Source organism: Eublepharis macularius, chromosome 12 (assembly GCF_028583425.1).
Source record: "Eublepharis macularius isolate TG4126 chromosome 12, MPM_Emac_v1.0, whole genome shotgun sequence".
NCBI classification, from domain to species: domain Eukaryota; kingdom Metazoa; phylum Chordata; class Lepidosauria; order Squamata; family Eublepharidae; genus Eublepharis; species Eublepharis macularius.
Genome location: NC_072801.1, coordinates 77,316,599 through 77,340,660, shown reverse-complemented (window position 1 = coordinate 77,340,660; position 24,062 = coordinate 77,316,599). Strand labels below are relative to the sequence as shown.

The window sequence follows — 24,062 nt, the reverse complement described above, 5'->3', positions numbered from 1 at the left end:
TATTGTTGTTGTTGTTGTTATTAAAATACACTAAAAAAGGTCCGTAAGGTTTTGAAATGTTTATTCATATACTATTTAAACGGAAAATGTTTGTGAGCATGAAATATGTAGTGTATGTTAAGGTTAGTCCAATTATGTAGATACCAAGTATTTATCATGAATTGCACTCTGTACATGCTCTGTCTCCTGTATGTTATTCATATGTTTTATTAACTTCTGAGATGATGTACGAATTATTATTTTATATTTTGTTTTAATTGGTAGAGCCCCAACGCTGTATGCGAAACACGTAGGGGTATACAATTCTTTAAAATCTTCCCTTTGCACCAATTGCCCTTCCCCCCCCCCTTTATTTTGCCTTGGTGCCCCCCACTACTTCTTCTTCGATTACTGTCTGCACCCAAACCTATTCACTCCTCCAGGTACCCCTTGGAGAGCCAGTGTGGCCGATGATCAGAAAGTCAATTGGGCATGGAAATAATATAAGGATCTAGTGAGCTTCCTTCCATATATCCCCCTTTTCAAGATCACAAAGAATCTCTGCTACTCCCCATGTGAACACTCTTAAGATGTATTTACACAACCATCTCAAAGTGATTTCATACTCACAGGTTTTTTCCTCATGTTCCTCATGTCATGTACTTTGAGAAGGCTCCACACCCAACTACAAACCCAGCGATCCATGGGAGAAATCTGACAGCCGTTTTTCAAAACAGCTGAAAGGCAATGTTGTGGGGAAGCCCGCAAAAATTTCCAAATCCAGCGTGAATGTACCCGGTTGTTCTTACCAAGGAACAAACCTCTACATGCCACAACTTCATAAAGTTCAGAGCTTTTATTGCTTTATAGTTTTATTGTCATTAATGTTGGTCATTAATAAAAAATACATGTTCTGTTTAAAAACGAGACAACCTGAATTAAATTGCAGCCAAATGTTTAGTTCTCAGTCTGGGTTTCTTTCTACCTGCTCTCTTGGTCCTAATTGAATCCCACCTTTAAAAATGTAAGTAAAAGCTTTCCTCGTATTGCCCCTTTATTCCCCTTCTCTGCTTCCCACTAAGCCTACGTTTGCTCACGTTCCATCCAACCCTGAAAAACTGCCACGCTTGTTGGCGGAGGGAAGGGTGGAAGAAAAGTATAAAACCATTGATTGTTTGCATATGCTAACTTTTTGACATTTATGCAAATTAGAGGAGCTTAGAAAACAAATCAAGATGGGTAGCCATGTTAGTCTCTCTGTAGCAGCAGAGAAGAGCAAGAGTCCAGTAACACTTATAAGACTAACAAAAAGACTCACAAAAGCTCATACCCGAGCACAAACTTTGTTAGAAAATAGAGGAAGAAAAAAAAATCTGTTGGTTGGAATCCAAAGATGCAGGGACTGGGAAAGTTGGAAAAATTAGGATACAATGTTGAGCAGCCACCCCAATAAAGAATGTTGGAAAGGTAGAAAACCAACTGCCAGTTGTCTTCACCATGAAAATTAGGGCTTAGGCATATGAGTAGGGCAACCCGTAACAGAACCATGTGGATAATTTGGTGGTTTTTTGCAGGGGGAGCGCACCATGTAACTAATTCCTCCAGTAGCTTGAAGCTTTGTTTTGTGTAGTAGGCTAAAAACAGCCTGTCGCTTTCCTGTATCTTGTGAGAGTTTTCAAGCCATTGGTTGAGCTGCTGTGATGTCATGACATGTTCATGGCTATTTTAAATGTTGAGAAAGGAAGGTCTGATAAAGCTTGATGACTGAATTATAGAACAATGTGTTCAAACACAGAACCAAGGACATGGAATAATTATTATCCCCACAGTGTATTTTGGTATATCAAGGATATATGCTGTTATCTCATTTATCCTTTGACACAGGGGAGCGTAAGAGTGGATTATGTAAAGCCATGCAGAGAATGATTTCAAAGTCTTCTCAATCCAGATCCGTCCCTCTAGCCCTGCCTTACTCTATTGTTAGAACTAACAAGTAGGTTTATAATGCCATTCATTTTAACAGCGCAATTAGTTTTCTCAAAATGATTTGATAGTCAGCTGACTTCTTTGCAAAGAATCTTTAATGCCTCGCATCTGCTTGGCAGATTTGACAAGCAGACTGGAACAGATAAACGCGAAGCAAGATTTTTGTCTATAGAGTGAATGTTATTCTGAAGACAAAGCTAGACGTTGTCTTATTGGACCTAATAATCAGAACTGGGATGAACTGCCATGATGTCATGGAAGAACAGGCAGAGGTAAGCAATAGAACACGGAGAGGATTCAAGTTCTAGTTGAGTAGTGAATTTCAAGCATTACACTTCAGATATTTTAGGGGAAGGCAATAGAATTGTCCTTAGCGGGACAAGGTCTTCTCCATCACAACTTCGACTGATCAGCTGACTGTATGAGGCACAAATTCCGCAAACACAGACTCAAAACTGCAATTGGCTATGCTTCTGGTGGGTTTCTGCCGAGCAAATTTATCACCAGACATAGAAGAGGATCACTAGCTTCCTCCGGTTTTACTGAATTTATGAATCATAAAATCGATCAAGGGATGCGATGTACCTGATTGGTCTGGAAAAGAATGAATGACGTTAAAAACTACTTTAGAACTTAAATGCTGGTTTCGGGTAATGGTGAGTTCAAAGAAGCATAAAAGAGATGTAACAAGGGCCGTTTCCACACGTCTTACCTGCCTGCGGAACGTCGAGCAAAAGACCCGGAAGACAGTGTCTTCTCGCGCGAAGTCGCACCAGGAAGATGCTGTTTTCTGGGTCTTTCGCACGATGTTCCACAGGCAGGTAAGACGTGTGGAAACGGGCACGGCCCTGGATTCCAAAAAATGAAGACTTAAGAGCCAGGGACAAGCACTGGAATTTTTTGCCGGCACTTGTAGGTTGATAAATATTTTAGAATGGTTGCTGAGGGAAGCCTTCTCCATACGGTACACAATTATTACATTCAATTTCTGGTTAAGAAAAAATAGAGGAAGGGGCTATGCAAATATAAGGGCGAGGTGGAGTTAGCAACAGGACTAGAAGTTAGAGACTACCACCAGCAATTCAGTTGAATTACAATACAAAAAGGGAAAGCTGGTACTGGGATTTGGTTATGCCAATTCTGCCTATTTTGAAGACCTTAACTGATCGTCGTTAATTATCCGCATCACAGCTAACTGACTCTATATTTCTATATGCTAAAATTGTGATAGGTTGAGAGCATCCAGGAGAATAGCCTTGCTCTCCGCAAGTGATTTAGAAAGCAAAGACTTTCTCTAGAGGGGAAAAGACAGTCTGGGAAAGCCTTAAAAACACACACTCAAATAGAAAGGCCCCTAAAGCAGACATGAAACGAATGAAAGAGAACCAACACACAAGGGACAGATCAAGATGAAGGGAATAAACCTGACGTAGCTAGTGTTGTCAACGCCGGCTTGGGAAATTCCTGAAGATTTGGGGGCAGAGTTTGGGGAGGGAAGAGAGCTTAGCGGGGATGTGATGCGACAGAGGCTGTCCTGCAAAGCTGCCATTTCCTTGAAAAGGACTGATCTCTGTACTCTGGAGTTCAGCTGTAATTCTGGAAGAACTCCAGACCCCGCCCTGAGGTCGGTAACCCTAGATAAAGCTAGGAAACAGTATGTCTGGCTCATGGTGCCTAGGTAGAAAGAGGGCTGCCTCACAACCATAGAAACAAGATGGCCGAATCCTGATGGTCACAGAGGCATTGCTGGCAAGAGGTGGGGAAGGGAATTCTGTAAACAAACTCCCTGACATCTCCTCCCTTTCCCTTCTGGAGATGCAGGAGACGTGTCTTTGGTCAAATTTCTTCTTTTTTTTCTAGGTCCCTCACATCTTCTTTACACGGTCTTCCAAGCCCTCCAGTTCCTTCATCACTTCCTTGGGAAGATCCTCGTTGACTTGCTCTGTCAGGTATTGCCTCACTTCACGCGCTTCTTGTTGCCAGAACTCTTTAGGCAATGAGAATAGCTCCTGATAGTCCACTTTCTTGAGGCCTGTCAGGTCTAGGGCGCCATCTTTGGGGACATACCCGATGGGCGTTTCCTGGGCGCTATCCTCTCCATCGACACGCCGACAGATCCAGTCTAGGACCCGAGAGTTCTCCCCAAAGCCTGGCCATAAGAAGTTCCCCTCAGCATCCTTCCGGAACCAATTGACGTGGAAGATCTTGGGAAGTCGGACACCCTTTCTCCCTTCCATGCTCAACCAGTGTGTCAGGTAGCGGCCGAAGTTGTAACCGAAGAAAGGGCGCATGGCAAAGGGATCGTGCATGATGACCTTGCCTGGACATGGGGGGAGGAGGAAACAGAAGGGAGAGAGATGAGTACGTGTTAAACATGAGTGCACAAGCATCAGGCTTTGTCATGTCTGAGCCCCATCCGTGCCAATGTGAACGATCCTTCTGTGCTGAACCACTGTATCCTGCTGTAACTCAATGTCATTTTACCAGTGTTATAACCAGGGCTTTTTTTCTGGGAAAAGAGGTGGTGGAACTCAGTGGGTTGCCCTTGGCGAAAATGATCACATGGCTGGTGGCCCCACCCCTGATCTCCAGACAGAGGGGAGTTGAGATTGCCCTCCGTGCCGCTGAGGGCGATCTCAACTCCCCTCTGTCTGGAGATCAGGGGGTGGGGCCACCGGCCATGTGACCATTTTCAAGAGGTTCCAGAACTCCGTTCCCCTGCCCCCTGAAAAAAAGCCTTGGTTATAACTATTTCTCTTACAGGCTTCCACAGGCGTTTATCTGATGGACTGTAACAGCTTCCAGTGTTTATGACCTTGTACTCTCAGCCTTTGCTATGTCTTGCTTCTTAGTGACCCACTTTGATATCGCAAATATGTGGAACATTCTCACACCAGGAGAGCGCCAAAACCTTGTTTAGGATTGGGAGGGGGGAAAAGAACAGACTTAAATGTTAAAAGAGAAGTCTCTCTCACATGATGTAATTCCTATCAACTTTCACTCTTGCTGCCTAGATGCCTACCTTGCTTCTAAGTAGTCCTATGGACATATATATGGAAATGATCTGATTTCTGAATAAAAGCCATTTGACCAAGAACCTGTGTCTGCTGCAATGGTCCAGGGATCTATCTGCCATATCCTGTCATCCACAGCCTGACAGGCTTCAGTTGGTCCAAAATGCAGCAGTCAGGCTACTGTGGGACTGTTCCATCCCTGTTGGGGGAAAAATAATCTACACTGTTTACCCATCAGTTTGTAAACACAATCCGAAGGGCACGATGACGTCATCACGCAGTCAGTGGCGTGCACATGCGCTCTGCACGCGAGCGCACGAGTGGCCGCAGGCGCCAGAAACTCTGGCGCCAGCCCTGAACCCACTGTTAGCCACCCTCTTCACAAGTCCTGCTGTCTGTTCAGAGGGCGAGGCAGGTCATAACCAGAGACAGGACCTTTTTAATCACAGCGTCTTGCCTCTGGAATGCTCTATCCATCAAGATAGGGGGGCTGCATTATAGGGAGGGGGTCTCAGATGCTTTGCTAAGACTTCACCACTATGTTGCCTTACATACTATCTGTTGCTTTAAATATGTGCTTCTATGAGCTACCTGTGCTTCGTGTTGTTTAATGTCAGCCCTAGAATTGCTTATGCTGTTTCAGCATTTCTTCAACTCTGTATCAGATTCTTGCTAATGCTACGTCTTTGTAAACTTGCATTTATTTACCCTATGGCATTGTTTATGGAAATGTCCTTGATGCTGACTCTACTAATCTCATACTGTGTAATCCACCTTGTGAGAGAGGTGGACTATAAATAAATGTCTCATCACCTCAGGCCACCATACTAAAACATTTATTTTAACTGAGGGCTTTTGCCTTCTGAATTGTTTTTACAGTTTGCTTCCAGCACATTTTACAGATACCATTTTTAGGCTGCTAAATGTTTTATGCGGTTTTTATGCTCGTTGATTGCTTTCATGATTTTATGACATTTAACTTTGTGAGATCCCTTGACCAGGTCTCAGGAGGGGCAGCACTGAAATTTCCTGAATAAATATGGTCTTGCAGCACTGGGAGAGGCTAACTTGACCGGCCTTAGCCTTGCCGTTAGCCTCTGTGTGCTTTCCCCAGAGTCTTGCCTCTCCTGTTAGATTCCAGTTAGAGAGCCAGTTTGGTGTGATGGTTAAGAGTGATGGGACTCTAATCTGGAGAACCGGGTTCGATTCCCCATTCCTCCTCTTGAAGCCAACTAGGTGACCTTGGGTCCGTCACAGCTCTCCGGAGCTCTCTCAGCCCCAACTCACCTCACAGGGTGATTGTTGTGGGGATAATAATAGATTTGTAAACCACTCTGAGTGGGTGTTAAGTTGTCCTGAAGGGTGGTAAATAAATCGAATGTTGTTGTTGCTATTCCCTGCTTGTATCATGTGCCCCTCATGGCCACCTATCTGCCTCTGAAGCCATCTATGGCCAGACATGAAGGTCTCCCCCACCCTACTGCCAACTCTAGTCGGTGGCTCTTCCCCAAGCTCAGCCGCACAGAAGAGAAGCAATCTCCCGATGTAAGAGAGAAACCCCGCAAGAAAACCCACCTTTGTGTTCAGCGGCTGCAGTGGACTCGGATCTCATAGCACTGCCCACGAAGACTCCATGGCGCCAGTTGAAGGCCTCGTACACCAAGGGCACTCCTGTGGGGGACATTCAAGAAGGTAACCCCGTGGATGTGCTATGACCACCAGAATCTAGGAGGAGAGACACAAGGCCGGGGGCTTACCCACAGGTCTCCTGCCCCCAAAGATAAGGGCATCAATAGGGACACCCTGCGGAGATTCCCAGTCCGGGTCCATGATTGGGCACTGGCGGGCTGGAGCACAAAAACGGGAATTGGGGTGGGCAGCAGCTTCTTTGTCACCTGGAGAGAGAGAGAAGGGAGAGTTCAGGTCACCACGCTCCGAAGAAGAACTTCCACAGGAGCTCTACAGTCTCTAATTTCTGGGAATGGTGGATGATGAAGTCAAACATCTCCCAGAAGACGCGTCTTCTGCTACAGAATCCCTTTGTACAAATAGTTAGCAAGTGGAAGCTCACAGTAATCACTCAATGGCAACAGAAAAGCACTCTGCACATGATCAGAGATACCCCTACCCAGGGTTTTTTTTCCTGGGAAAAGAGGTGGCGGAACTCTCAAGAGGGAAATGAGGAAGAAACACACAGGATTCTTTGAAATCATATTATTTTCATGCACTATTGCCAAGTATTTTCAAGAGGTGCTGGAACTTTGTTCCACCACGTTCCCGCTGGAAAAAAACTCTGCCCCTACCTTTGTAAAACTTCTCATCTGCCCCGGGCCTAGTCTTGCTATTAAAATCCAGATCGGGGCTAAGCCCCAGCTCCTATGGATGCCCAAGTACCCAGTAAAGGATGTGGGGTGTGTGGGGGGGGGGGAGAATAGGCAAAGATTCAAAGCATGTGAAAGCCTCAAAATTAAAACTCTGCCATATACCAAGGCCAACTCCAGAGTCCTTAGCATCTTGCTGATAACATGGAACACTGTTGTCTTAGGAGTTATTATTCCAAATTAAATGCTCCATGCATGTTCCAACAGCATCCAGAAAAGAGGATTTTATTAAACATTTTGAATAGGTGGAGTAAATAATCATCCTTCTTCAGCCAAATATAAAAGCACTCCCTCCTCTCCCCACAACAAGCGTTAGTTTCACCTGTACAAGAGTTCAACAGTGTCCGCAGTCTCCTCCAATATCCCACAATGCTCTGCATAGTTACCCAGAGTGCTTTGCAACCAGGTCCAAATACTTACCGGGTTTCCAGGGCTTCCCCTGCCAGGTGCTGATGGTCACCCCCGCCGGGATCATTTGGTCAATGCCTTCCCAGTAAACTCCCCCCTCGCTGGTCTCGGCAACATTGGTGAAAATGGTGTTCCGTTGGATCGTGTGCATGGCGTTGGGGTTAGTTTTGGTGGATGTTCCTGGGGCCACTCCAAAAAAGCCGTTTTCGGGATTGATGGCCCGCAAACGCCCTGCAGGATATAGGAGGGGGAGGAGATTTGTGAGCAGGCTCTCTTGTGAGCAGCTCCCGCTCAACTGCCAGATCCTTCATTCCCCCAGAAAGGGTTCTGCTGCCCTTATCTCCTACTCCTTGGACAAGACTCCAACCAAACCCTTTATTTCCCTTTTTTGGAACTGGAGGAGCCACCCTGTCCCAAAGGTGGATGACATCAGAAAATGTTTTATGTTAACTTCATTTGTACTCTGACCTGGATAGCCCAGGTGAGCCTGATCTCATCAGATTTCAGAAGCTAAGCAGTCAGCCGTGGTTAGTACGTGGATGGGAGACCTCCCAAAAAGACCAGGGTTGCAGAACCAGACAACAGCAAACCACCTCTGCTATCTCTTGCCATGAAAACCTCACCAAGAATTGCCATAAGTCAATTATGACTTGAGGGCAAGATTTCATTTTCAACATAATAATAACACTTTGTAAACCGCTCTGAGTGGGCATTAAGTTGTCCTGAAGGGCGGTATATAAATCGAATGTTATTATATTATTATTATTATTATTTATAATAAAGAACAACAACAGCAGCACTTATATTCTGCTCTTCTAGACAGATTAGTGCCCTACTTAGAGCAGTGAACAAAGTCAGTGTATTATTATCCCCACAATACAGCTGGAGCTGAGAAGTGTGGCTCATGGCTGTAGTGGGATTCGAACCAGCAGAGGGCTGATTCGCAGCCCAACCACTTCACCACCATGCTATAGCACTACGCCTTTCTCCCCAATGGGGGACCCAAAGCGGTTTATATCATTCTCCCCCTCCTCCATTTTATCCTCACTGAGATAAAGTGTGTGACTGGCCCAAGGTCACCCAATGAGCAGGGTTTTGAACTCGTCTCTTATTCTAGTCCATCTCTCTAGCCATTACACTAGGCTGGCTCCCCTCCCCAAACGAAGTCTCTGGGGACAGAGAAAACAGCACAACTGTATATAACTGGACAGCCAGTTTGGTGTAGTGGTTAAGAGCACGGGACTCTAATCTGGAGAGCCGGGTTCGATTCCCCACTCCTCCACTTGAAGCCAGCTGGGTGACCTTGGGGTAGTCACAGCTCTCTCAGAGCTCTCTCAGCCCCACCCACCTCACAGGGTGTTTTGTTGTGGGGATAATAATGACATACTTTGTAAACCGCTCTGAGTGGGCATTAAATTGTCCTGAAGGGAGGTATATAAATCGAATGTTGTTGTTGTTGCTGTTGTTGTTATTATATGTTTTAAAACTGTCAATATTGTAGCTTCCTCCCCCTCTTGCCATCTTCTTTTTTCCAGGAGGAGCATTTCCAGAAACAAGGAAGGTAAGCTTTTCTTGGTACAGATCAAGCAAGGGAAAAAGCTTCACCTGGTGAATTTCTGCATGGCAGGTTGCTGTCACAGGAACATAGCGAGTGTGGCATGGCGATTAGATCATCAGATTAGGACCAGGGGTCAGACCTCCCCTCTGCCATGAAGTGGCCTCACTCAGCCACCCTAACCTCGCAGGGTTGTTGTGAGGGGAGAATCACAAAGGCCATTGTGAGCCCTTTGGAGGACGGGCGAGATAAAAACATGACACACAGAGGAACGTCCCGGGGAGGCCGTGCTACACCTGCCAGCTCTTTTTTCCCCCACCCAAAACTAACCCCACAAGTTCACCTTCACTGTCAAACTTCATCCAGGCAATGTCATCTCCCACACACTCCACTCTCCAGCCAGGCAGCGTGGGATTCATCATAGCCATGTTGGTCTTTCCACAAGCGCTGGGGAAGGCTGCGGCCACGTACTTCTTCTTCCCCTCTGGGTTTGTGATCCCCAAGATCTGAAAAAGAACATGAGAACATCTAAACTCCCCTCTGTCTGGAGATCAGGGGGCGGGGCCACCAGCCATGTGACCATTTTCACCGAGAGCGATTTAAACTTTAAAAAACTCCCCCCTTGTTCCAGCTGACCCAAAGTGACGTCATTGTGCAGTCCTGAGTTCCACCACCTCTTTCCCCAGAAAAAAAGCCCTGTTCAAGGCTAATAGGAACATGTCAGACAGGGCAGTTTTGATAGGCAAAACCATAAATGGATGGACAGATAAAACCCCGTCTCTGCTCCTCACATGGCCCTGACCCAAATGAGCCCATATGGCTAAAATTTCATTTTCAAAAAGTTAGGCAAATGCAGCCCGCTTCTTCCAGGGACCGATAACGCTTCGCAACCAATACTAAATTCACCGTCAAAAACAGATTTATACCAGGAATCCAGAGGAGGTAGCCGTGTTAGTCTGTAGTAGCAAAATCGAAAAGAGTCCAGTAGCACCTTTAAGACTAACCAACTTTATTGTAGCATAAGCTTTCGAGAGCCACAGCTCTCTTCGTCAGATGCATGGTCAGCTTTTGAGAGCCACAGCTCTCTTCGTCAGATGCATGGTCAGCTTTTGAGAGACACAGCTCTCTTCGTCAGATGCATGAAACCAGGAAAACATCCCACAACGCTTCGCAGGCAAACTTTGGCCTATCACACCACACAGTCCTTTGCAAACCGAAGCCAGCCAAAATTCTTCCCAAGCACACAGAGCAGCGTTTTGCATTCCAAACAGTATCTGTTTGCCTTTCCAAAAATGAAATGATTAGGGCGGCAGTGTTTAGTCAGTTAACAATCAGATTAATCTATTGGAAATCTTTCAGTTGATTAAATAAGTGGCTCCACGATTCTACAAGCTCCATTTCCCCCCTCCCACCTTCTTACTATAAAATTAACTCTCAACATTCCAAGCTTCCCACAGCAGATTCGGTCTTTATCCTTTTAATGATTTTGTGTTTTTACGATTTTGGATTCTTTTGTTTTGCGAGACGCCATGAATAGCTTTGGGAAGAGGCGGCATATACTTCTTCTAATTATTTAGTAATCAAGATTGGTTTGGCTGGGCTACAGTCCTAGAAATTAACTCCGCTCATACTTTTTTTTTTTAAGAAATAATTAAATATTTAAAATCATACTCTCCACAGGAATAAACGACCAATAGATGCACGACAAGCATTTCAATTATTGCCTTCTTTTAAGAACGCCGAGTGTATTCTAGAAAGCGGGTGGGCAGTTGGCTCTTTGCAATGAAAAATATTTGGGGCGTAAAACCTATGGGAAATTCTTAAGAGGTGCTTTTCCACATTTTTTCTGCCCTGACCCTTTTGTCTCTCTGCCTTCAACAACTGCGGGACAGCCAGAAATTCTCCACGCCACTTGGGTCCACCAGGGAGAGGCCACGAGAGTTAACCCTTCAACTGCTGCATTTCTGAAAACAGGGAAGCTGTTTAACCAGACAGGGATCCTGCTAAGAAAGGCAGAAATCGTGGCTTCACAATGAAATCTGAAATTACCACACCGCACGAAGTCCTTTTGCCACACCTATTATTCTAACATAACATGGCTGTGGCCGTTTCCACACGTCTTAAAAATAACGCCACACTCACTGAATGGTGCCACAAAAAAACAGAGCTAATTTTGAGGGGGAACGCAGTTCTAGTAGTTCCCCAAAGAGGTCACATGTCAGGTGGCCCCGCCCACTTGACTCTCAGCCATTTTGGGCCTGTTTCAGCCTGGATTGGGGCCGAAACAGCCTGGATCAGGCCCCTGATGGGTGGTGGATCACTCTCCCACTCAGCAGTGGCCTGATCCTGACCATTTTGGACCACTTTTCAGCCATTTTCAGCCCCTTTTTGCCATTTTGGGCTCAATTTCGGCCCTGAATGGCCAGGATTGGGTCCAAAACAGCCAGGATAGGTGATGTCAGGGGGTGTGGCATATACAAATCAGTTATGCTAACTACACACTTCCGGTGATGTCAAGGGGTGTGACATATGCTAATGAGTTATGCTAATAAGTTCCTCCAGCTCTTTTTCTACGAAATGACCTCTGTGAAAAACGAATCATAACTGCCTGAATCCGTTTTGGAAACAGTGATGTCCGAAATTGCACGAAGAAGCCGCCGGCGTTCGGTGAATGTAGTGTTATTTTTAAGACGTGTGGAAACGGCCTGTATCTTGCAACAGAGGTTATACAAAAAGAACTCTAAACGGTCCATCTTTTGAGAATTTTACTGGGGGAGAAAACAATCGACTCATCATTGTTTTCAATGCAGCAGTTCCAAATTGCCCATCAGCCCCTCTCTGTATATATAAACAGCGACTGGCCAAAACTGCCCACAGGGCTTTCAAGCCCACCCCACCCCACTGTTAACACTTCTGTGCTCGAAAACCACCATAGCCTGTGCAAGCTACCCCACAACGCTTTGCAGACAAGCCCACGGCCTCAGGATTTCAACCGCAGCCCTTTGCTCTCTGCATGTCCCTCCGCAGGGGCCAACGGCCTCTGGGTCCCGACGGGAGATCTTGCACGTTCATCCACTCCTCCCCGTCCCACTTTGTGCGTCAGACTCATCCTCGCCATTTAGGATTTCAGCAGCCCTCAGTCACTCATTAACCAATTAATATTTGCTCGCTAAATATCCCTGGAGAGGCAGTGTAAACACTCACTGTCCTTTGGCCTCCCACCGGCCATTCCAGCTATCAACTTCTCTTCCTCTCACCGTCATTCTTTCTCCCCGAACCCCTCGCTGCAGAGCGCTAGACTCCCTTCCGTCTCCCTAGCAGGGCTGAGCTTAAGATCAGCCACAGGATCTGTCCTCAGAGCCTGCAGATAGCCTGCTCTCCAAAGAGGTGGTGGTGAAGATACGAGCAAGCAGCTCCTGTTACACCTGAAGCTGTGGTTAGAAACTGGCCGCTGGATGGGATCCAATGCTCACCCTCCCCCTTATCCCACCCCTTCTCTCCAGGGACAGCCTGGGACATTAAAGATGTCCCAACAGCCTGTGCTTCTGGCAGCAACTCTAAGGCAGCTTGCCTCTGATGTGGCCTCCAGCCATGACGCCGATGTGCTCAGACATCACTTCTACACACTCTGCTGACAGTCCAGTTCAAGCTGCTCGATTCTGGCCAGCAGCCCCGCGGCAGGAGCAAACGGGCAACCATCACAGTGGCTGCTGAGCACCGCTGGTTCCAAGCTGCCAGCCACTCTCCACAGCACCAGGAACGTTCACTCCTGCTCTTTCCCACTTCGATACCCTCCCCTTGAGCTCCTCTTACCAGCATGTGTTCAGCAAGCCAGCCCTCGTCTTTGGCAATGCAAGAGGCAATACGGAGAGCGAAGCATTTTTTGCCCAGGAGGGAGTTGCCTCCGTAGCCGCTGCCGAAGGAGACAATCTCACGCCGTTCCGGGACATGTCCGATTAAGGTCTTCTCCGGGTTACAAGGCCAGTTATTCACCAGCTCTCCTTCTTAGATGGAAGAGGCAAAGGGAAAGGGAAATAGCCATCAACACAATACATCATCCGGAGAGCTCACAAAAACCGCTAAGCAAATGGAATTTACAATGAGAAGTGCCCTGACTCCTATTTTAGGAAATTAAGGAATTAAATATATAGAGAGAGACTGGTATGCTTCTCCATGCAATTGTGTGTGCCATCAAGCCACCTTCGATCTATGCAGACCCTATGAAGGAAAGACCTCCAAAACATTAAAAGACTTGCTCAGATCCTGAAAATTGACTTCTTTGACTGAGTCAAGCCATCTCATTTTAGTTCTTCCTCTTTTCCTACTGCCTCTCACGTTTCCTAGCATTATTGACTTTTCCAGAGAACCTTGTCTTCTCATGATGTGACCAAAGTACGATAGCCTCAGATCTCCATGCAATTAGCTATTGGTTTATGCACATGGAAGTCCACAATCATATCACATCTTCTTTTCTTGCACTGAGCAACTCTCAGATAATTTCCAGGATATTGAGGCCCACTCCTCTGCCAGCAAGATGATCAATCCAGGCCTTGTCACTTAAAGTTATTATTCACCATGGCTGGCAAATCACAAAACTTGGAGAAGCAACCAGCAGCTGAAACATTAGGCTTATTTATTAACAAAATTTATACGACGCCTTTCTGCTCTGATTGGGGCCACCAAGGTGGCTAACGAATTAACAACAGACATAATAACACATCTTTAAAAATCTTAAAACCAAACTACACAAACCCTTTGAACAACTGAATCCAAGCTAACACATACATAAACATAAAAACAATTACACACATAGGTTGGAAGGAGGAATCACTGAAGGAATGCCAGACAAAATAATAAGAGTCCAGTCGCACCTTTAAGACTAACCAACTTTATTGTAGCATAAGCTTTCGAGAACCACAGTTCTCTTCGTCAGATGCATCATCAGCTTTTGAGAACCACAGCTCTCTTCGTCAGATACATTGTCAGCTTTTGAGCACCACAGTTCTCTTCGTCAGATGCATCATCAGCTTTTGAGAACCACAGCTCTCTTCATCAGATACATTGTCAGCTTTTGAGAACCACAGCTCTCTTCGTCAGATGCATCTTGAAAACTTAGGCTACAATAAAGTTGGTTAGTCTTAAAAGTGCTACTGAACTCTTTACTATTTTGCAACTACAGACTAACATGGCTAACTCCTCTGGATCCCAAGTCTTTAACCACTGTCAAAAGACAGCAACAGAAGGGGACCGGTGAGTCTCTCTGGGAAGAGAGCTCCGGAGTTTTGGTGCCACAACCAAGAAGGCCCTCTGCCAGATTGCCACCCACTTAATCTCAGAGGGAAGAGACACCCAAAGCAACGCCTTGGAAGATGACCATAGCAATTGGGTCGGTTTGTAAGGGAGTAGGCAGTCCTTCAGATATACTGGTCCCAAGCCATGTAGGGCTTTAAAGATCAACACCAGTACGCAAACTGTGCCCAGAAACCGATCGGGAGCCAGTGGATGAGTCAAGACTGGCACAGTACGGCCCCTACCACCCATCCCAGTCAACATCTTTGCTGTAGGATTCTGCACCAACGGAAGCTTCCAACCACAGCAGCCCCACATACAGCACATTGCAGTAATCTAATCTAGATGTAACCAGCGGCCAGATCTTTGTTCCCAATAAGGAGACGCACTCAAGGCACAGGGTGCCACTTACCTTCCAGAGGAAGAGGCCGCCCCACGGAATGCAAGCACTTGACAAACTCCCCATCGCCCAGATTGCGGAGGACGGCGGCACCCATGCGGGTCATGATGCGCATGCTGGCAACCACATAGGCCGAGTCTGTGAGCTGGATCCCGATCTTGGACAGGGGCGAGCCGATGGGCCCCATGCTGTAAGGGATGACGTACATGGTACGGCCTACGAGAGAATATGGAACAGATAACGGGCCACGATGGAGGGGAAAATGCAGGCAGGAGTACAAATGGGCATGGATGGACGGTTTCAAAAATGGACAAAGATGGGTTAATTATTAGGGAGGGAGGGATAATTTGAATCGATGAGCTGATACAGGGATATAAACAGGGAAGGGTGTAAAGAAATAGAAGGACAGATGACTACAAGTCACATAATAACAATAACAACTGCCCTTATATACCGCTCTTCTAGACAGATTAGTGTCTCACCCACAGCAGTGAACAAGTTAGTGTTATTATTATCCCCACAATACAGCTGGGGAGCAGGGGCTGAGAGGAGTGGCTTACCCAAGGCCACCTACTAAACTTATGGAAGTAGTGGGATTCGAAACAGCAGAGTACCGATTCACAACTGAACCACTTAACCACTGTGCTACAGCAGCTCTCAAGAATTAGGCTCATTTTCTCATTCCCTTCCCTGACCTGGATAGCCCAGGTGAGCCTGATCTCATCAGATCTCAGAAGCTAAGCAGGGGCAGCTTTGGTTAATAATTGAATGGGAGACCCCCAGCAAAGACCAGGGTTGCGGAGGCAGGCAATGGCAAACCACCTATTTTAGTCTCTTGGCATGAAAATCTCACCAGGGGTCGCCATAAGTCAGCCATGACTTGAGGGCACTCTCCACCACCATTTTATTCCCCATGGCTTTTGCCTAATCCCCCCAAACCGGGCTCCTGATTGGAATGCACCCTAGATGTACGAGGACTCATATTATGTTCTCTGCCTCCCTGAGCGGTCTCCTTTTTACCTTTCATACAGCTGGGGAACCGGTCATCTATTGCCTCCTGAAACGCTTTGGGGTTCATCCAATTGCCCAGTTGCCCTTTGACTCCGGGCGCAGGGATGGGTATTGTATCCCTCTGGTTCTCGGTCACAATGACCGTCCGACTCTCCACACGGGCCACATCCTTCGGATCGGTCTTGGCCAGCCAGCTACGGGAAGGAAAAGCAAGTGTGGGATTCTTGTTATGCCTATGTGTTTGGGGGTGACGTTCCCCAGGCTGAGTGCACTATGGTACAGGGTGCAATGCAAATGTACACCAGCAGATGCCTCCCTACAGCACTCCCGAGAGGCACTGCAGGTTATGTTCTCTGTTAGAATCATAGGGTTGGAAGGGACCTCCTAGGTCATCTAGTCAAACCCTCTGCAAAATGCAGGAAATTCACAACTACCTCCTCCCCACACACCCCCAGTGACCCCCTACTCCATGCCCAGAAGATGGCAAAACCCCCTCAGGATCCCTAGCCAAACTGGCTTGGGGAAAATTGCTGCCTGCCCCCAAGGCGGTGATCAGCATTACCCTGGGCGTGTAAGAAGGGGCCATGAGAACTAAGCAGTGATGTTGCATGCTCTTGCTACACCGCCCTCATTCAGCCTGCGGAGGTGCTTACCAATTCTCGTATTTGGTCAGGGGTTTTATCATGCCTTCTGACTCCAGATAATTTAAGATTTTGCCATTCTCCTTTTCGGTCCCATCACAGATGTGGATGTTCTCCGGTTGGCAGAGCCGTACCCCATGGTCCACAAACTCTTGTACTTTCCCCGAAAGTTTACCGAGATCTCCATGTATCACTCGTGGAGCATGAGCCCAGCGGACTGGGGCTGCAGACCAGCACTTGAGAGAGGAAGCGCCCAGACTGCAAGGGAGGAGGAGGGAGAAAGGATGAGACCGGGATTCCATTCATGTAGGCAGAAGAGTATGGAAGGGATGGGGCAGAAAGAAACTAGCCGAGTCACCTCTGATCAGCTACACCTCACACACCACGTCCACTTCTCTATACTGCTACTTTCATCCACTAAAGTGTGTAAATCTTGCACAAGTCCATAAAATCAAGTCTAGAAGCAGGGGAGCCCACCCATAGCTGACAAAGTAAAGCAAAATACACACAAGCGAGTACGCAAACTTGCAGGAGGATCTGGGCCTATGGCAGAAGATAACAACAACAACATTCGATTTATATGCCGCCCTTCAGGACAACTTAACGCCCACTCAGAGCGGTTTACAAACTATGCCATTATTATCCCCACAACAATCACCCTGTGAGGTGGGTGGGACTGAGAGAGGTCCAGAGAACTGTGACTAGCCCAAGGTCACCCTGCTGGCTTCAAGTGGAGGACTCAAACCCGGCTCTCCAGATTAGAGTCCCGCACTCTTAACCACTACACCAAACTGGCTGCAAAGATGTACAAGAGGCAGAGTGTACCAAAGTCTAAAGAAGAGCGCTCTGAGTCTCAAAAGTTTACACTCTGAAAATCTTGCTGGTCTCTAAGGTGCCACTGGACTCTGATCAGAATGTATCGAAGTCACGGCACCTACATATTCCTGACTGGGAATGTCAGCGTGAGAGCCTTACAAAGCAATTAGATACATAAATGTGCTTCTCTGAGCGCACAGAGGAGCAGAAAAACTTTTGACAACCATGTAAAAAGGCTTTACAAAAATATGCGTGAGTGGCTGCTTATGCCTCTGTAAGCATAAAATAAGAGCATGATTTTGAGCACTCTGCGTAGAGCTCTGTGGTTCTGTCCAAAGAGCATCCAAAAGCATGCCCATCCAAAAGCATGCACATATTCCACGAGTAGGCGAGAATGTACAGGAAAGCAGACACCTGCGGGCACTTTTAAGGATGGCACAAGCATCAGTGTCCCCTTTCCAAGCTACGTGTTTGCACTGGCTCATTCCCATACAGTTCCACCCATAGCCACATGCTTGGATAAACTACATCCTTCTAGACGAAGTAGAAAAGAGCAAGAGTCCAGTAGCAGCTATGAGACCAACAAAATTATAGGTGCTACTGGACTCTTGCTCTTTTCTGCTGCTACAGACAGACTAACATGGCTACCCATCTTGATCTGTTCTGGATGAAGGTTAAACCACAGAGATGGGAACCTCTAAAACCACAGAGACTGTGAGGAGGATGGAACTTAACTCCACAATGAATGAACCACACACTAGAATTCATCCATCTAAACAAACTAATTGGCATTGCCCCCACAGCATAGCACCCACATACAGATAAAGCACCCATACCTCTGATGTGCAAAGCATACATCACTGATGGAGGGATACTTATTTGAGAGTGTCGATGCTGCCACTCAAAGGGCCTTTTTCAGCTAGTTGCCTGTGCAAGTGATGGGAAACATGCACATAGATTTTAAAGCATGTCGCAGCATGCTTTGGCACTCCTGCTTGCACCAGCTGGTGCCTGCCTAGGCACATCAGTTCTTGCACGAGTCCTTCCACAGTCAAGCACACTTTCTGGTGTGCTCCTCTCGTACCCAGATTCACAAATGCTGCACACCAATGCCCATCCCGTGCTTAAAGTCTATTGGTGACACATGCAGACTCTGGCCCACAGTTTTGCTGTGCATGCACACACACAATCCCTTTCCAGCGCACATTTGTGAATTTGAGCATGAGAGGAGCACACCACAAAGTAAAGCCCTGGTGGGGCATTCTAAGCTGACCTCTTGTACCACCCCAGCTCCCCACCACCGCCCTTGGATTGCCGAGTCCAGGCCTTGGCTGTTTGTGCCTGTGTGTGCATGTACTGCCCTGACCCTTGCACACTAGATTTGGGGAAGGTGAGAGTTCACTTCTCCCCTCACGGCCTGGGATTGGCTGACTGCCCAGGACGGAGTGAGGCAACATTAGGCCGGCTTCAGGCAGCAGAGTAAAGTACAAGGGACTGCCACATTGTGCGGACCTTCACCCCAGTTGAGGGAGGAAGGGAGGTCTGGTCAACCCCTGGGGGCACAGCTGGGATAAGGGAACGTGTTGTTCCCAGACAGGCACGCAGCCCTGCACCAGGGCTTCCACTCAGGATTTTCCTGCTGCTCCAAGGGAGAATTCTTATTTTTTTTAAAAAAAGTCAAGCCTTTTAGCGGAAGCTCCTTCTTTCTACCCAAACTCACAGGCCTGCCCTCCTCTGAGATGAGAGTGGGTCTGTCCTCCAGCCATGCGTCCTCTTTGCAAACAACTAATTCTCTGTGACGACACAGAACATCTTACACGCGGACGCTCAAGTATAGGGAGATGCAATGTTAGCCGGGAAGCACAGTTTCAAACGACAGAGCTGGCGGAGATCGCTCCTCAGAGGGTTTGTTAATTTCATCTTCGCTTCCCCAAAGGGGAGGTGAAATTGACAGAGCCTTACCAGAGGAGAAGATGAAATTAACAAACCCTCTGAGGGGTGATCTTTGCCAGCTCTAACTTTTTAAAACTACCTTCATGTAGAGAGGTGAAACGGACAGATTCTTTGGCTCTGTCTTTTTAAACTACGCTTCCCGGCTAACATTGCATTTGAGCATCCTTGTGAAAGACATCTCACGTAGAAAAACTCTTAGAAGCCCTTTCTGGAGCCCACTTCGCCTGCTGTAGAGGATTCTGCCTTTCCCACTGACTGAATCAGCTGCTCTGGGTGCAAGCTGTCTCCCGGTCTGAGTTCCTCATCTAAAATGGGAATAAAAAGTTTATGTGCACTTGGAATTATGTTTTATAGCAATTTTAATATGTGGGTAGGAGTCCCGGGAGCCAGTTTGAATTGCAGGATGTAAATGCTTAGAACAAACACACATCAACCATCTGCCTCACAGATGATTTAGGAAGATTCATACTCCAATCATTCTTTTATTTAATTTACACTCCTTTTCTTCCCCGGGGGGTGTGTGTGTGCAAAGTGACTTACAACATTGTTCCCCTTGCCTCCTTTTTAATTCTCACAACAACCTCTGAAGTAGCAAAATCGCTCTCTTCGTCAGATGCACTGTCAGCTTTCAAAAACCACAGCTCTCTTCATCAGAGGCATCGTCAGCTTTTGAGAACCACAGCTCACTTCATCAGATGCATCCATGCATCTGACGAAGACAGCTGTGGTTCTCGAAAGCTGACGATGCATCTGACGAAGAGAGCTGTGGTTCTCAAAAGCTTATGCTGCAATAAAGTTGGCTCATCTTAAAGGTGCTACTGTACTCTTTACTATTTTGCTACTACAGACTAACACGGCTAACTCCTCTGGACCTCTGAGGTAAGTTAGGCTGAGAGTGACAGGCCTAAGGTCACCCGGACAGCTTCCCTAGCAGAGCGGGGATTCAAACCTGGGCCTCCTAGATCCTATTTTGCCTCTCTAGCCACTACATCACACTAGCATCTTTAATTTGCAAAAACATAACATTAGTGCATTTTTAAAAACATTGTGCCTACTCCACAACTCTGAGATATCAATCACTATAATTTCCATTGTACAGGGAACTCGCACCCAATGCCACAAACTAGCTCAGAGGCCAATGCAGGACAACAACCCTGGAAGGCAGGCCACAGTTATTCCAGTTTTACAGTTGGAAAACGAGTTGAGCAATCATCTGTGGGCATGGGTGCCACAGTGAGTCAGCAGCAGAAGTGAGCTGTAGACTCCCGTGTTCAAAAATAACTATTCCAACGTCATGCATCTGACGAAGAGAGCTGTGGCTCTCAAAAGCTGACCATGCATCTGACAAAGAGAGCTGTGGCTCTCGAAAGCTTATGCCACAATAAAGTTGGTTCGTCTTAAAGGTGCTACTGGACTCTTCACTGTTTTGCTACTGCAGACTAACACAGCTAACTCCTCTGCCTTTCTACTTCCTCTTTGGGACCTCGATTATCCGTGATCCTGTTTATCTGTCCTGGGGAAACTGCCAAGGAAATAAAGTCGAGGGTAAACAAGGCAGAGCCGTGAACCGGCTGAGGGCTGCCGTTTCCTCTTGCGGGTGAAAGGTTGCAGAGGAGGGGGGGTTAGTCCCCAGGGAGGAGGGTGCAGGTGACGTGGAGGGAGAGCAGGAGGAGGAAGCAGGCCCTGGGAGACTCGCACCCGCCCGGGTGTTCCCCCAAAGGCCCCTTTGATCCCAGCCCAAAGCACTCCCTGCTCCACTTTCTGGCCCTCCCCAGGGCATTCACACAGCCGCACAGCAGAGCAAATTCTGGTAAAGCAACACTGAAGACAGAGGAAGGAGGGAAAGAGAAAATGAATGAATGAAGGCAGTTGGGAGAAGTGCAGAGGGTAGGAGAGGGGCAGCTGAGAAGGCAGAGGAAAGGAACAGCGACGGCAGGCTGATATTTTGAGTGTTAGTCTGCTGGGGAATCATAAAATCGTGGGGTTGGAAGCGACCTCCAGGCCCATCCAGTCCAAGCCCCTGCACGATGCAGGACATTCACAACGACCTCCCGCCCCCACCCCCGGCGCCCCCTAATCCATGCCCGGAGGATGGCCAGAAGGGAGCTTTGACCCTCGAAGCCTGGAAAGCGAGCTGGTCTTTAAGGCACAACAGGGCTGGAGCCAAATATTGATCACCAAGGAACTCTCGGGGCGGGGGGGCGGGGCGCAAGGGCTCGGGAAGGGCTTTGGGGGAGGCATCGGAGGGGCTGCTTCGCATGGGGCAGGAAGCCCCCCACCTCCCCCCGGATTGCAACGAGGAGGGCTCGTTTTAAGCAAGTTCCGAAAACGATTAAGGGAAAGTAGCGGGGGCGGCTTAGAGGGCAGGGAAGCCCCTTCCCCCCAGGCAGAGCCCCTCGTGCCACTCCTCCTCCTCCTCCTCCTCCTCCTCCTCCTCCAAGCGCCCTGATTCGAAGGCGAGGAGGGGGAGCCAACGGCTAGCCATTCGTTAAGCCGTTCGTATCGCCATTCGTTTAAGGGGCGGACGGTGCACCTGCGGGATGCGCGGCGCAAAGGAGGGCAGAAGCGGGCGCAGGGGCAGGGCGGCGCTGCTCACCCCAGGATCCGCGTGTAGGGCGCCGGCATCCTGTCCCCCGCTCAGGATGGACCCCGGCGTCCGGGAGCGGCCTTTAAGAGGCCGGGAGGGGCGGCGCGCAGCCCTGCGCGGCCCCCGGGGCGGAGGGAGCGGCGGCTCGGGCCGCGCATAGGCTGCTGCCGGCAGGCCCCTGGCCCGCCCCTGGCCGCCTCCTCCGGCCGCCGGTCCCCGCCCCGCGTTGCAGGCATGATGTAAGAGCCGCCTGCTCTTGCCGGGGCCGGAGGGAGGCGGCGGCGGCCGGGCGCCTCGGCTGCAGGGCGCGCCGCCAAGCGGGCAAGGCTCCGCAAGTGGCTTGCCCCGCAATCAGGAGGAGCGCGGGGCCTCTGAGCATGTGCAAAGCGCCTTGTGACAGGGGAGGGGAAGGCTGCCGGCTCAGGGCGCAAGCGGGGGGAGGACCTGGGGCCTCGTAGCCCCGCCCCTTGTCCCCCAGCCACGCCCATTGGGCGGCTCTTCACCCGTGGCCACGTCCCTCACAGGGGCAGCTCTGGAGTTATACAAAGCATTGACTCTGAGCATGCACAGAATGTGGTCTTTTAACTGTATGTATGTAATGGAACAGTCTGCTCTGACGTAGGGTTGCCAACCTCCAGGTGGTGTCTGGAGATCTCCCGGAACTGCAGCTGATCTCCAGGCCACTCAGATCAGTTCCCCTGGAGAAGATGGCTGCTTGGAAGGGTGGGTTCTGTGGCATTATACCCTGCTGAGGTCTCTCCCGTGCTTTGCGTGGGGCTAATTCTGGCCTGTTTGGGGCCAAAATTGGCTCCAATGAAGTGCAGGAGCAGGCCTGTGGCCAGCGTGATGATGTCACTTCAGGAAGTGATGTCATGCCCCCCTGGGGAGCGTGAGTGCTTCACATGTTCCCGGGGTGACTGCCAGTGGCGGGCGATCTCTGGCTGCCCAAAACCTTCCACCGGTCAGGCAAGAAGGTGAACTGCCCAGAGACTGCCCTCCACCAGCGGGCACCTAAAATCCCTAATCTCACCTTTTTCCCTAGTGGGGGGACCCTTCAGTGGTTTGCATCACTCTCCTCCATTTTATTTTCACAGCAACCCTCTGAGGTCGATTAGACTGAGAGGCCCGCCCCTGGCTAGCCCAGGTCACCCAGCGAGCTTCCATGGCAGAGCGGGGATTCGAACTCGGCCCTCCCAGATCCTAATCCGACCCGCTAACCACTACGCCACGCTTGTTGCACTGGTTGCACTCCCTGCTTTGAAGTTCAGCATTTATGTACCTTGAATGTTACCACAACAAAGAGGTGTTTTATTTTTTTGGCCACGATTGCATCATTTAGTTCACAACCGTCCCAGCTGTTTGAGATCTCTCGGCATCTGCTGACTCCTAATCTACGCCTCTATTGTCTCAGGAGCAGGAAATCAGTTGTGACGCTTTTGCAAAGTCCACCCCGATAAAATCTCTCCAGTGCGTTCTGACTTGGATGCTGGTCGTATCATAGATCAGGCCGGAGATACGTCTAATGCATTGTCTGGTCTGTTTATGGACCATTTCAACCCAATAAGCATGATGGATGTTGACAGCATCTTGGGATTTATGCAACCACCGCTTGAGCCTTGGATCCCTGCCCTCCCTGGCTGTTGAAATCATGTAATGAGTACATTGGTGAGCCCTTGGAGCCCATCATAACTCACTCACTGACTCATCGTATCTCCCATTGCCAACTCAAACAGGTGATGATCAACCTGCTACTTAAAAAAAAATCACTACAGAAAAATTGTGCGCCCAATTTTGTCTCTAATTTGCATTCCTGGGCAAGGTATTTAGGGTTGCCAGGTCTGTATACCCTCCTGGTGGGAGCAGGGGACCTGGCACTTAGCTTGTGCCTTGTTTGTGTTCTTTTTTGCACACGCGCAAAGTGCATGTGTGCTCCTGGTGCTTGTGTGATGGCATCACTTCCGGGAAGTGATGTCATCACGCCAGCCATGGGTGTGCTCCTGCCTTTCATGCGGTGCTAATTCTGGCCCATTTGGGGCCCAAAT

General features: G+C 48.4%; 1 protein-coding gene across 2 annotated transcripts; it reads right to left on the bottom strand.

Moving 5' to 3' along the window:
- Window positions 1–820: 820 nt before the first annotated feature.
- On the bottom strand, window positions 821–22,101 carry PCK2 (phosphoenolpyruvate carboxykinase 2, mitochondrial). Of its 2 annotated transcripts, none has more exons than XM_054992716.1 (10): window positions 22,030–22,101; window positions 16,677–16,922; window positions 16,033–16,217; window positions 15,025–15,228; window positions 13,137–13,327; window positions 9,667–9,829; window positions 7,781–7,999; window positions 6,737–6,874; window positions 6,555–6,650; window positions 821–4,285 (listed from the first exon to the last, which is right to left on the bottom strand). In XM_054992716.1, exons 1-10 carry the CDS (start codon window positions 22,056–22,058, stop codon window positions 3,831–3,833), a joined length of 1,926 nt encoding a protein of 641 aa, XP_054848691.1. In that variant the 5' UTR covers window positions 22,059–22,101; the 3' UTR covers window positions 821–3,830. The 2 variants fall into 2 exon arrangements, with proteins under 2 accessions (XP_054848691.1, XP_054848692.1); XM_054992717.1 differs by having other exon boundaries at window positions 13,137–13,324.
- Window positions 22,102–24,062: the final 1,961 nt, after the last annotated feature.

Coding starts and splice junctions, on each gene's coding strand:
- PCK2 (XM_054992716.1), bottom strand. CDS start 22,058: ATGCCGGCGCCCTACACGCGGATCCTGGG. Junction 9,830..13,136: donor GGCTTGCTGAACACATGCTG/GTAAGAGGAGCT, acceptor GTTCTTTTTCAG/ATCTTGGGGATCACAAACCC. Junction 6,651..6,736: donor TGGGGGCAGGAGACCTGTGG/GTAAGCCCCCGG, acceptor TGTCCCCCACAG/GAGTGCCCTTGGTGTACGAG.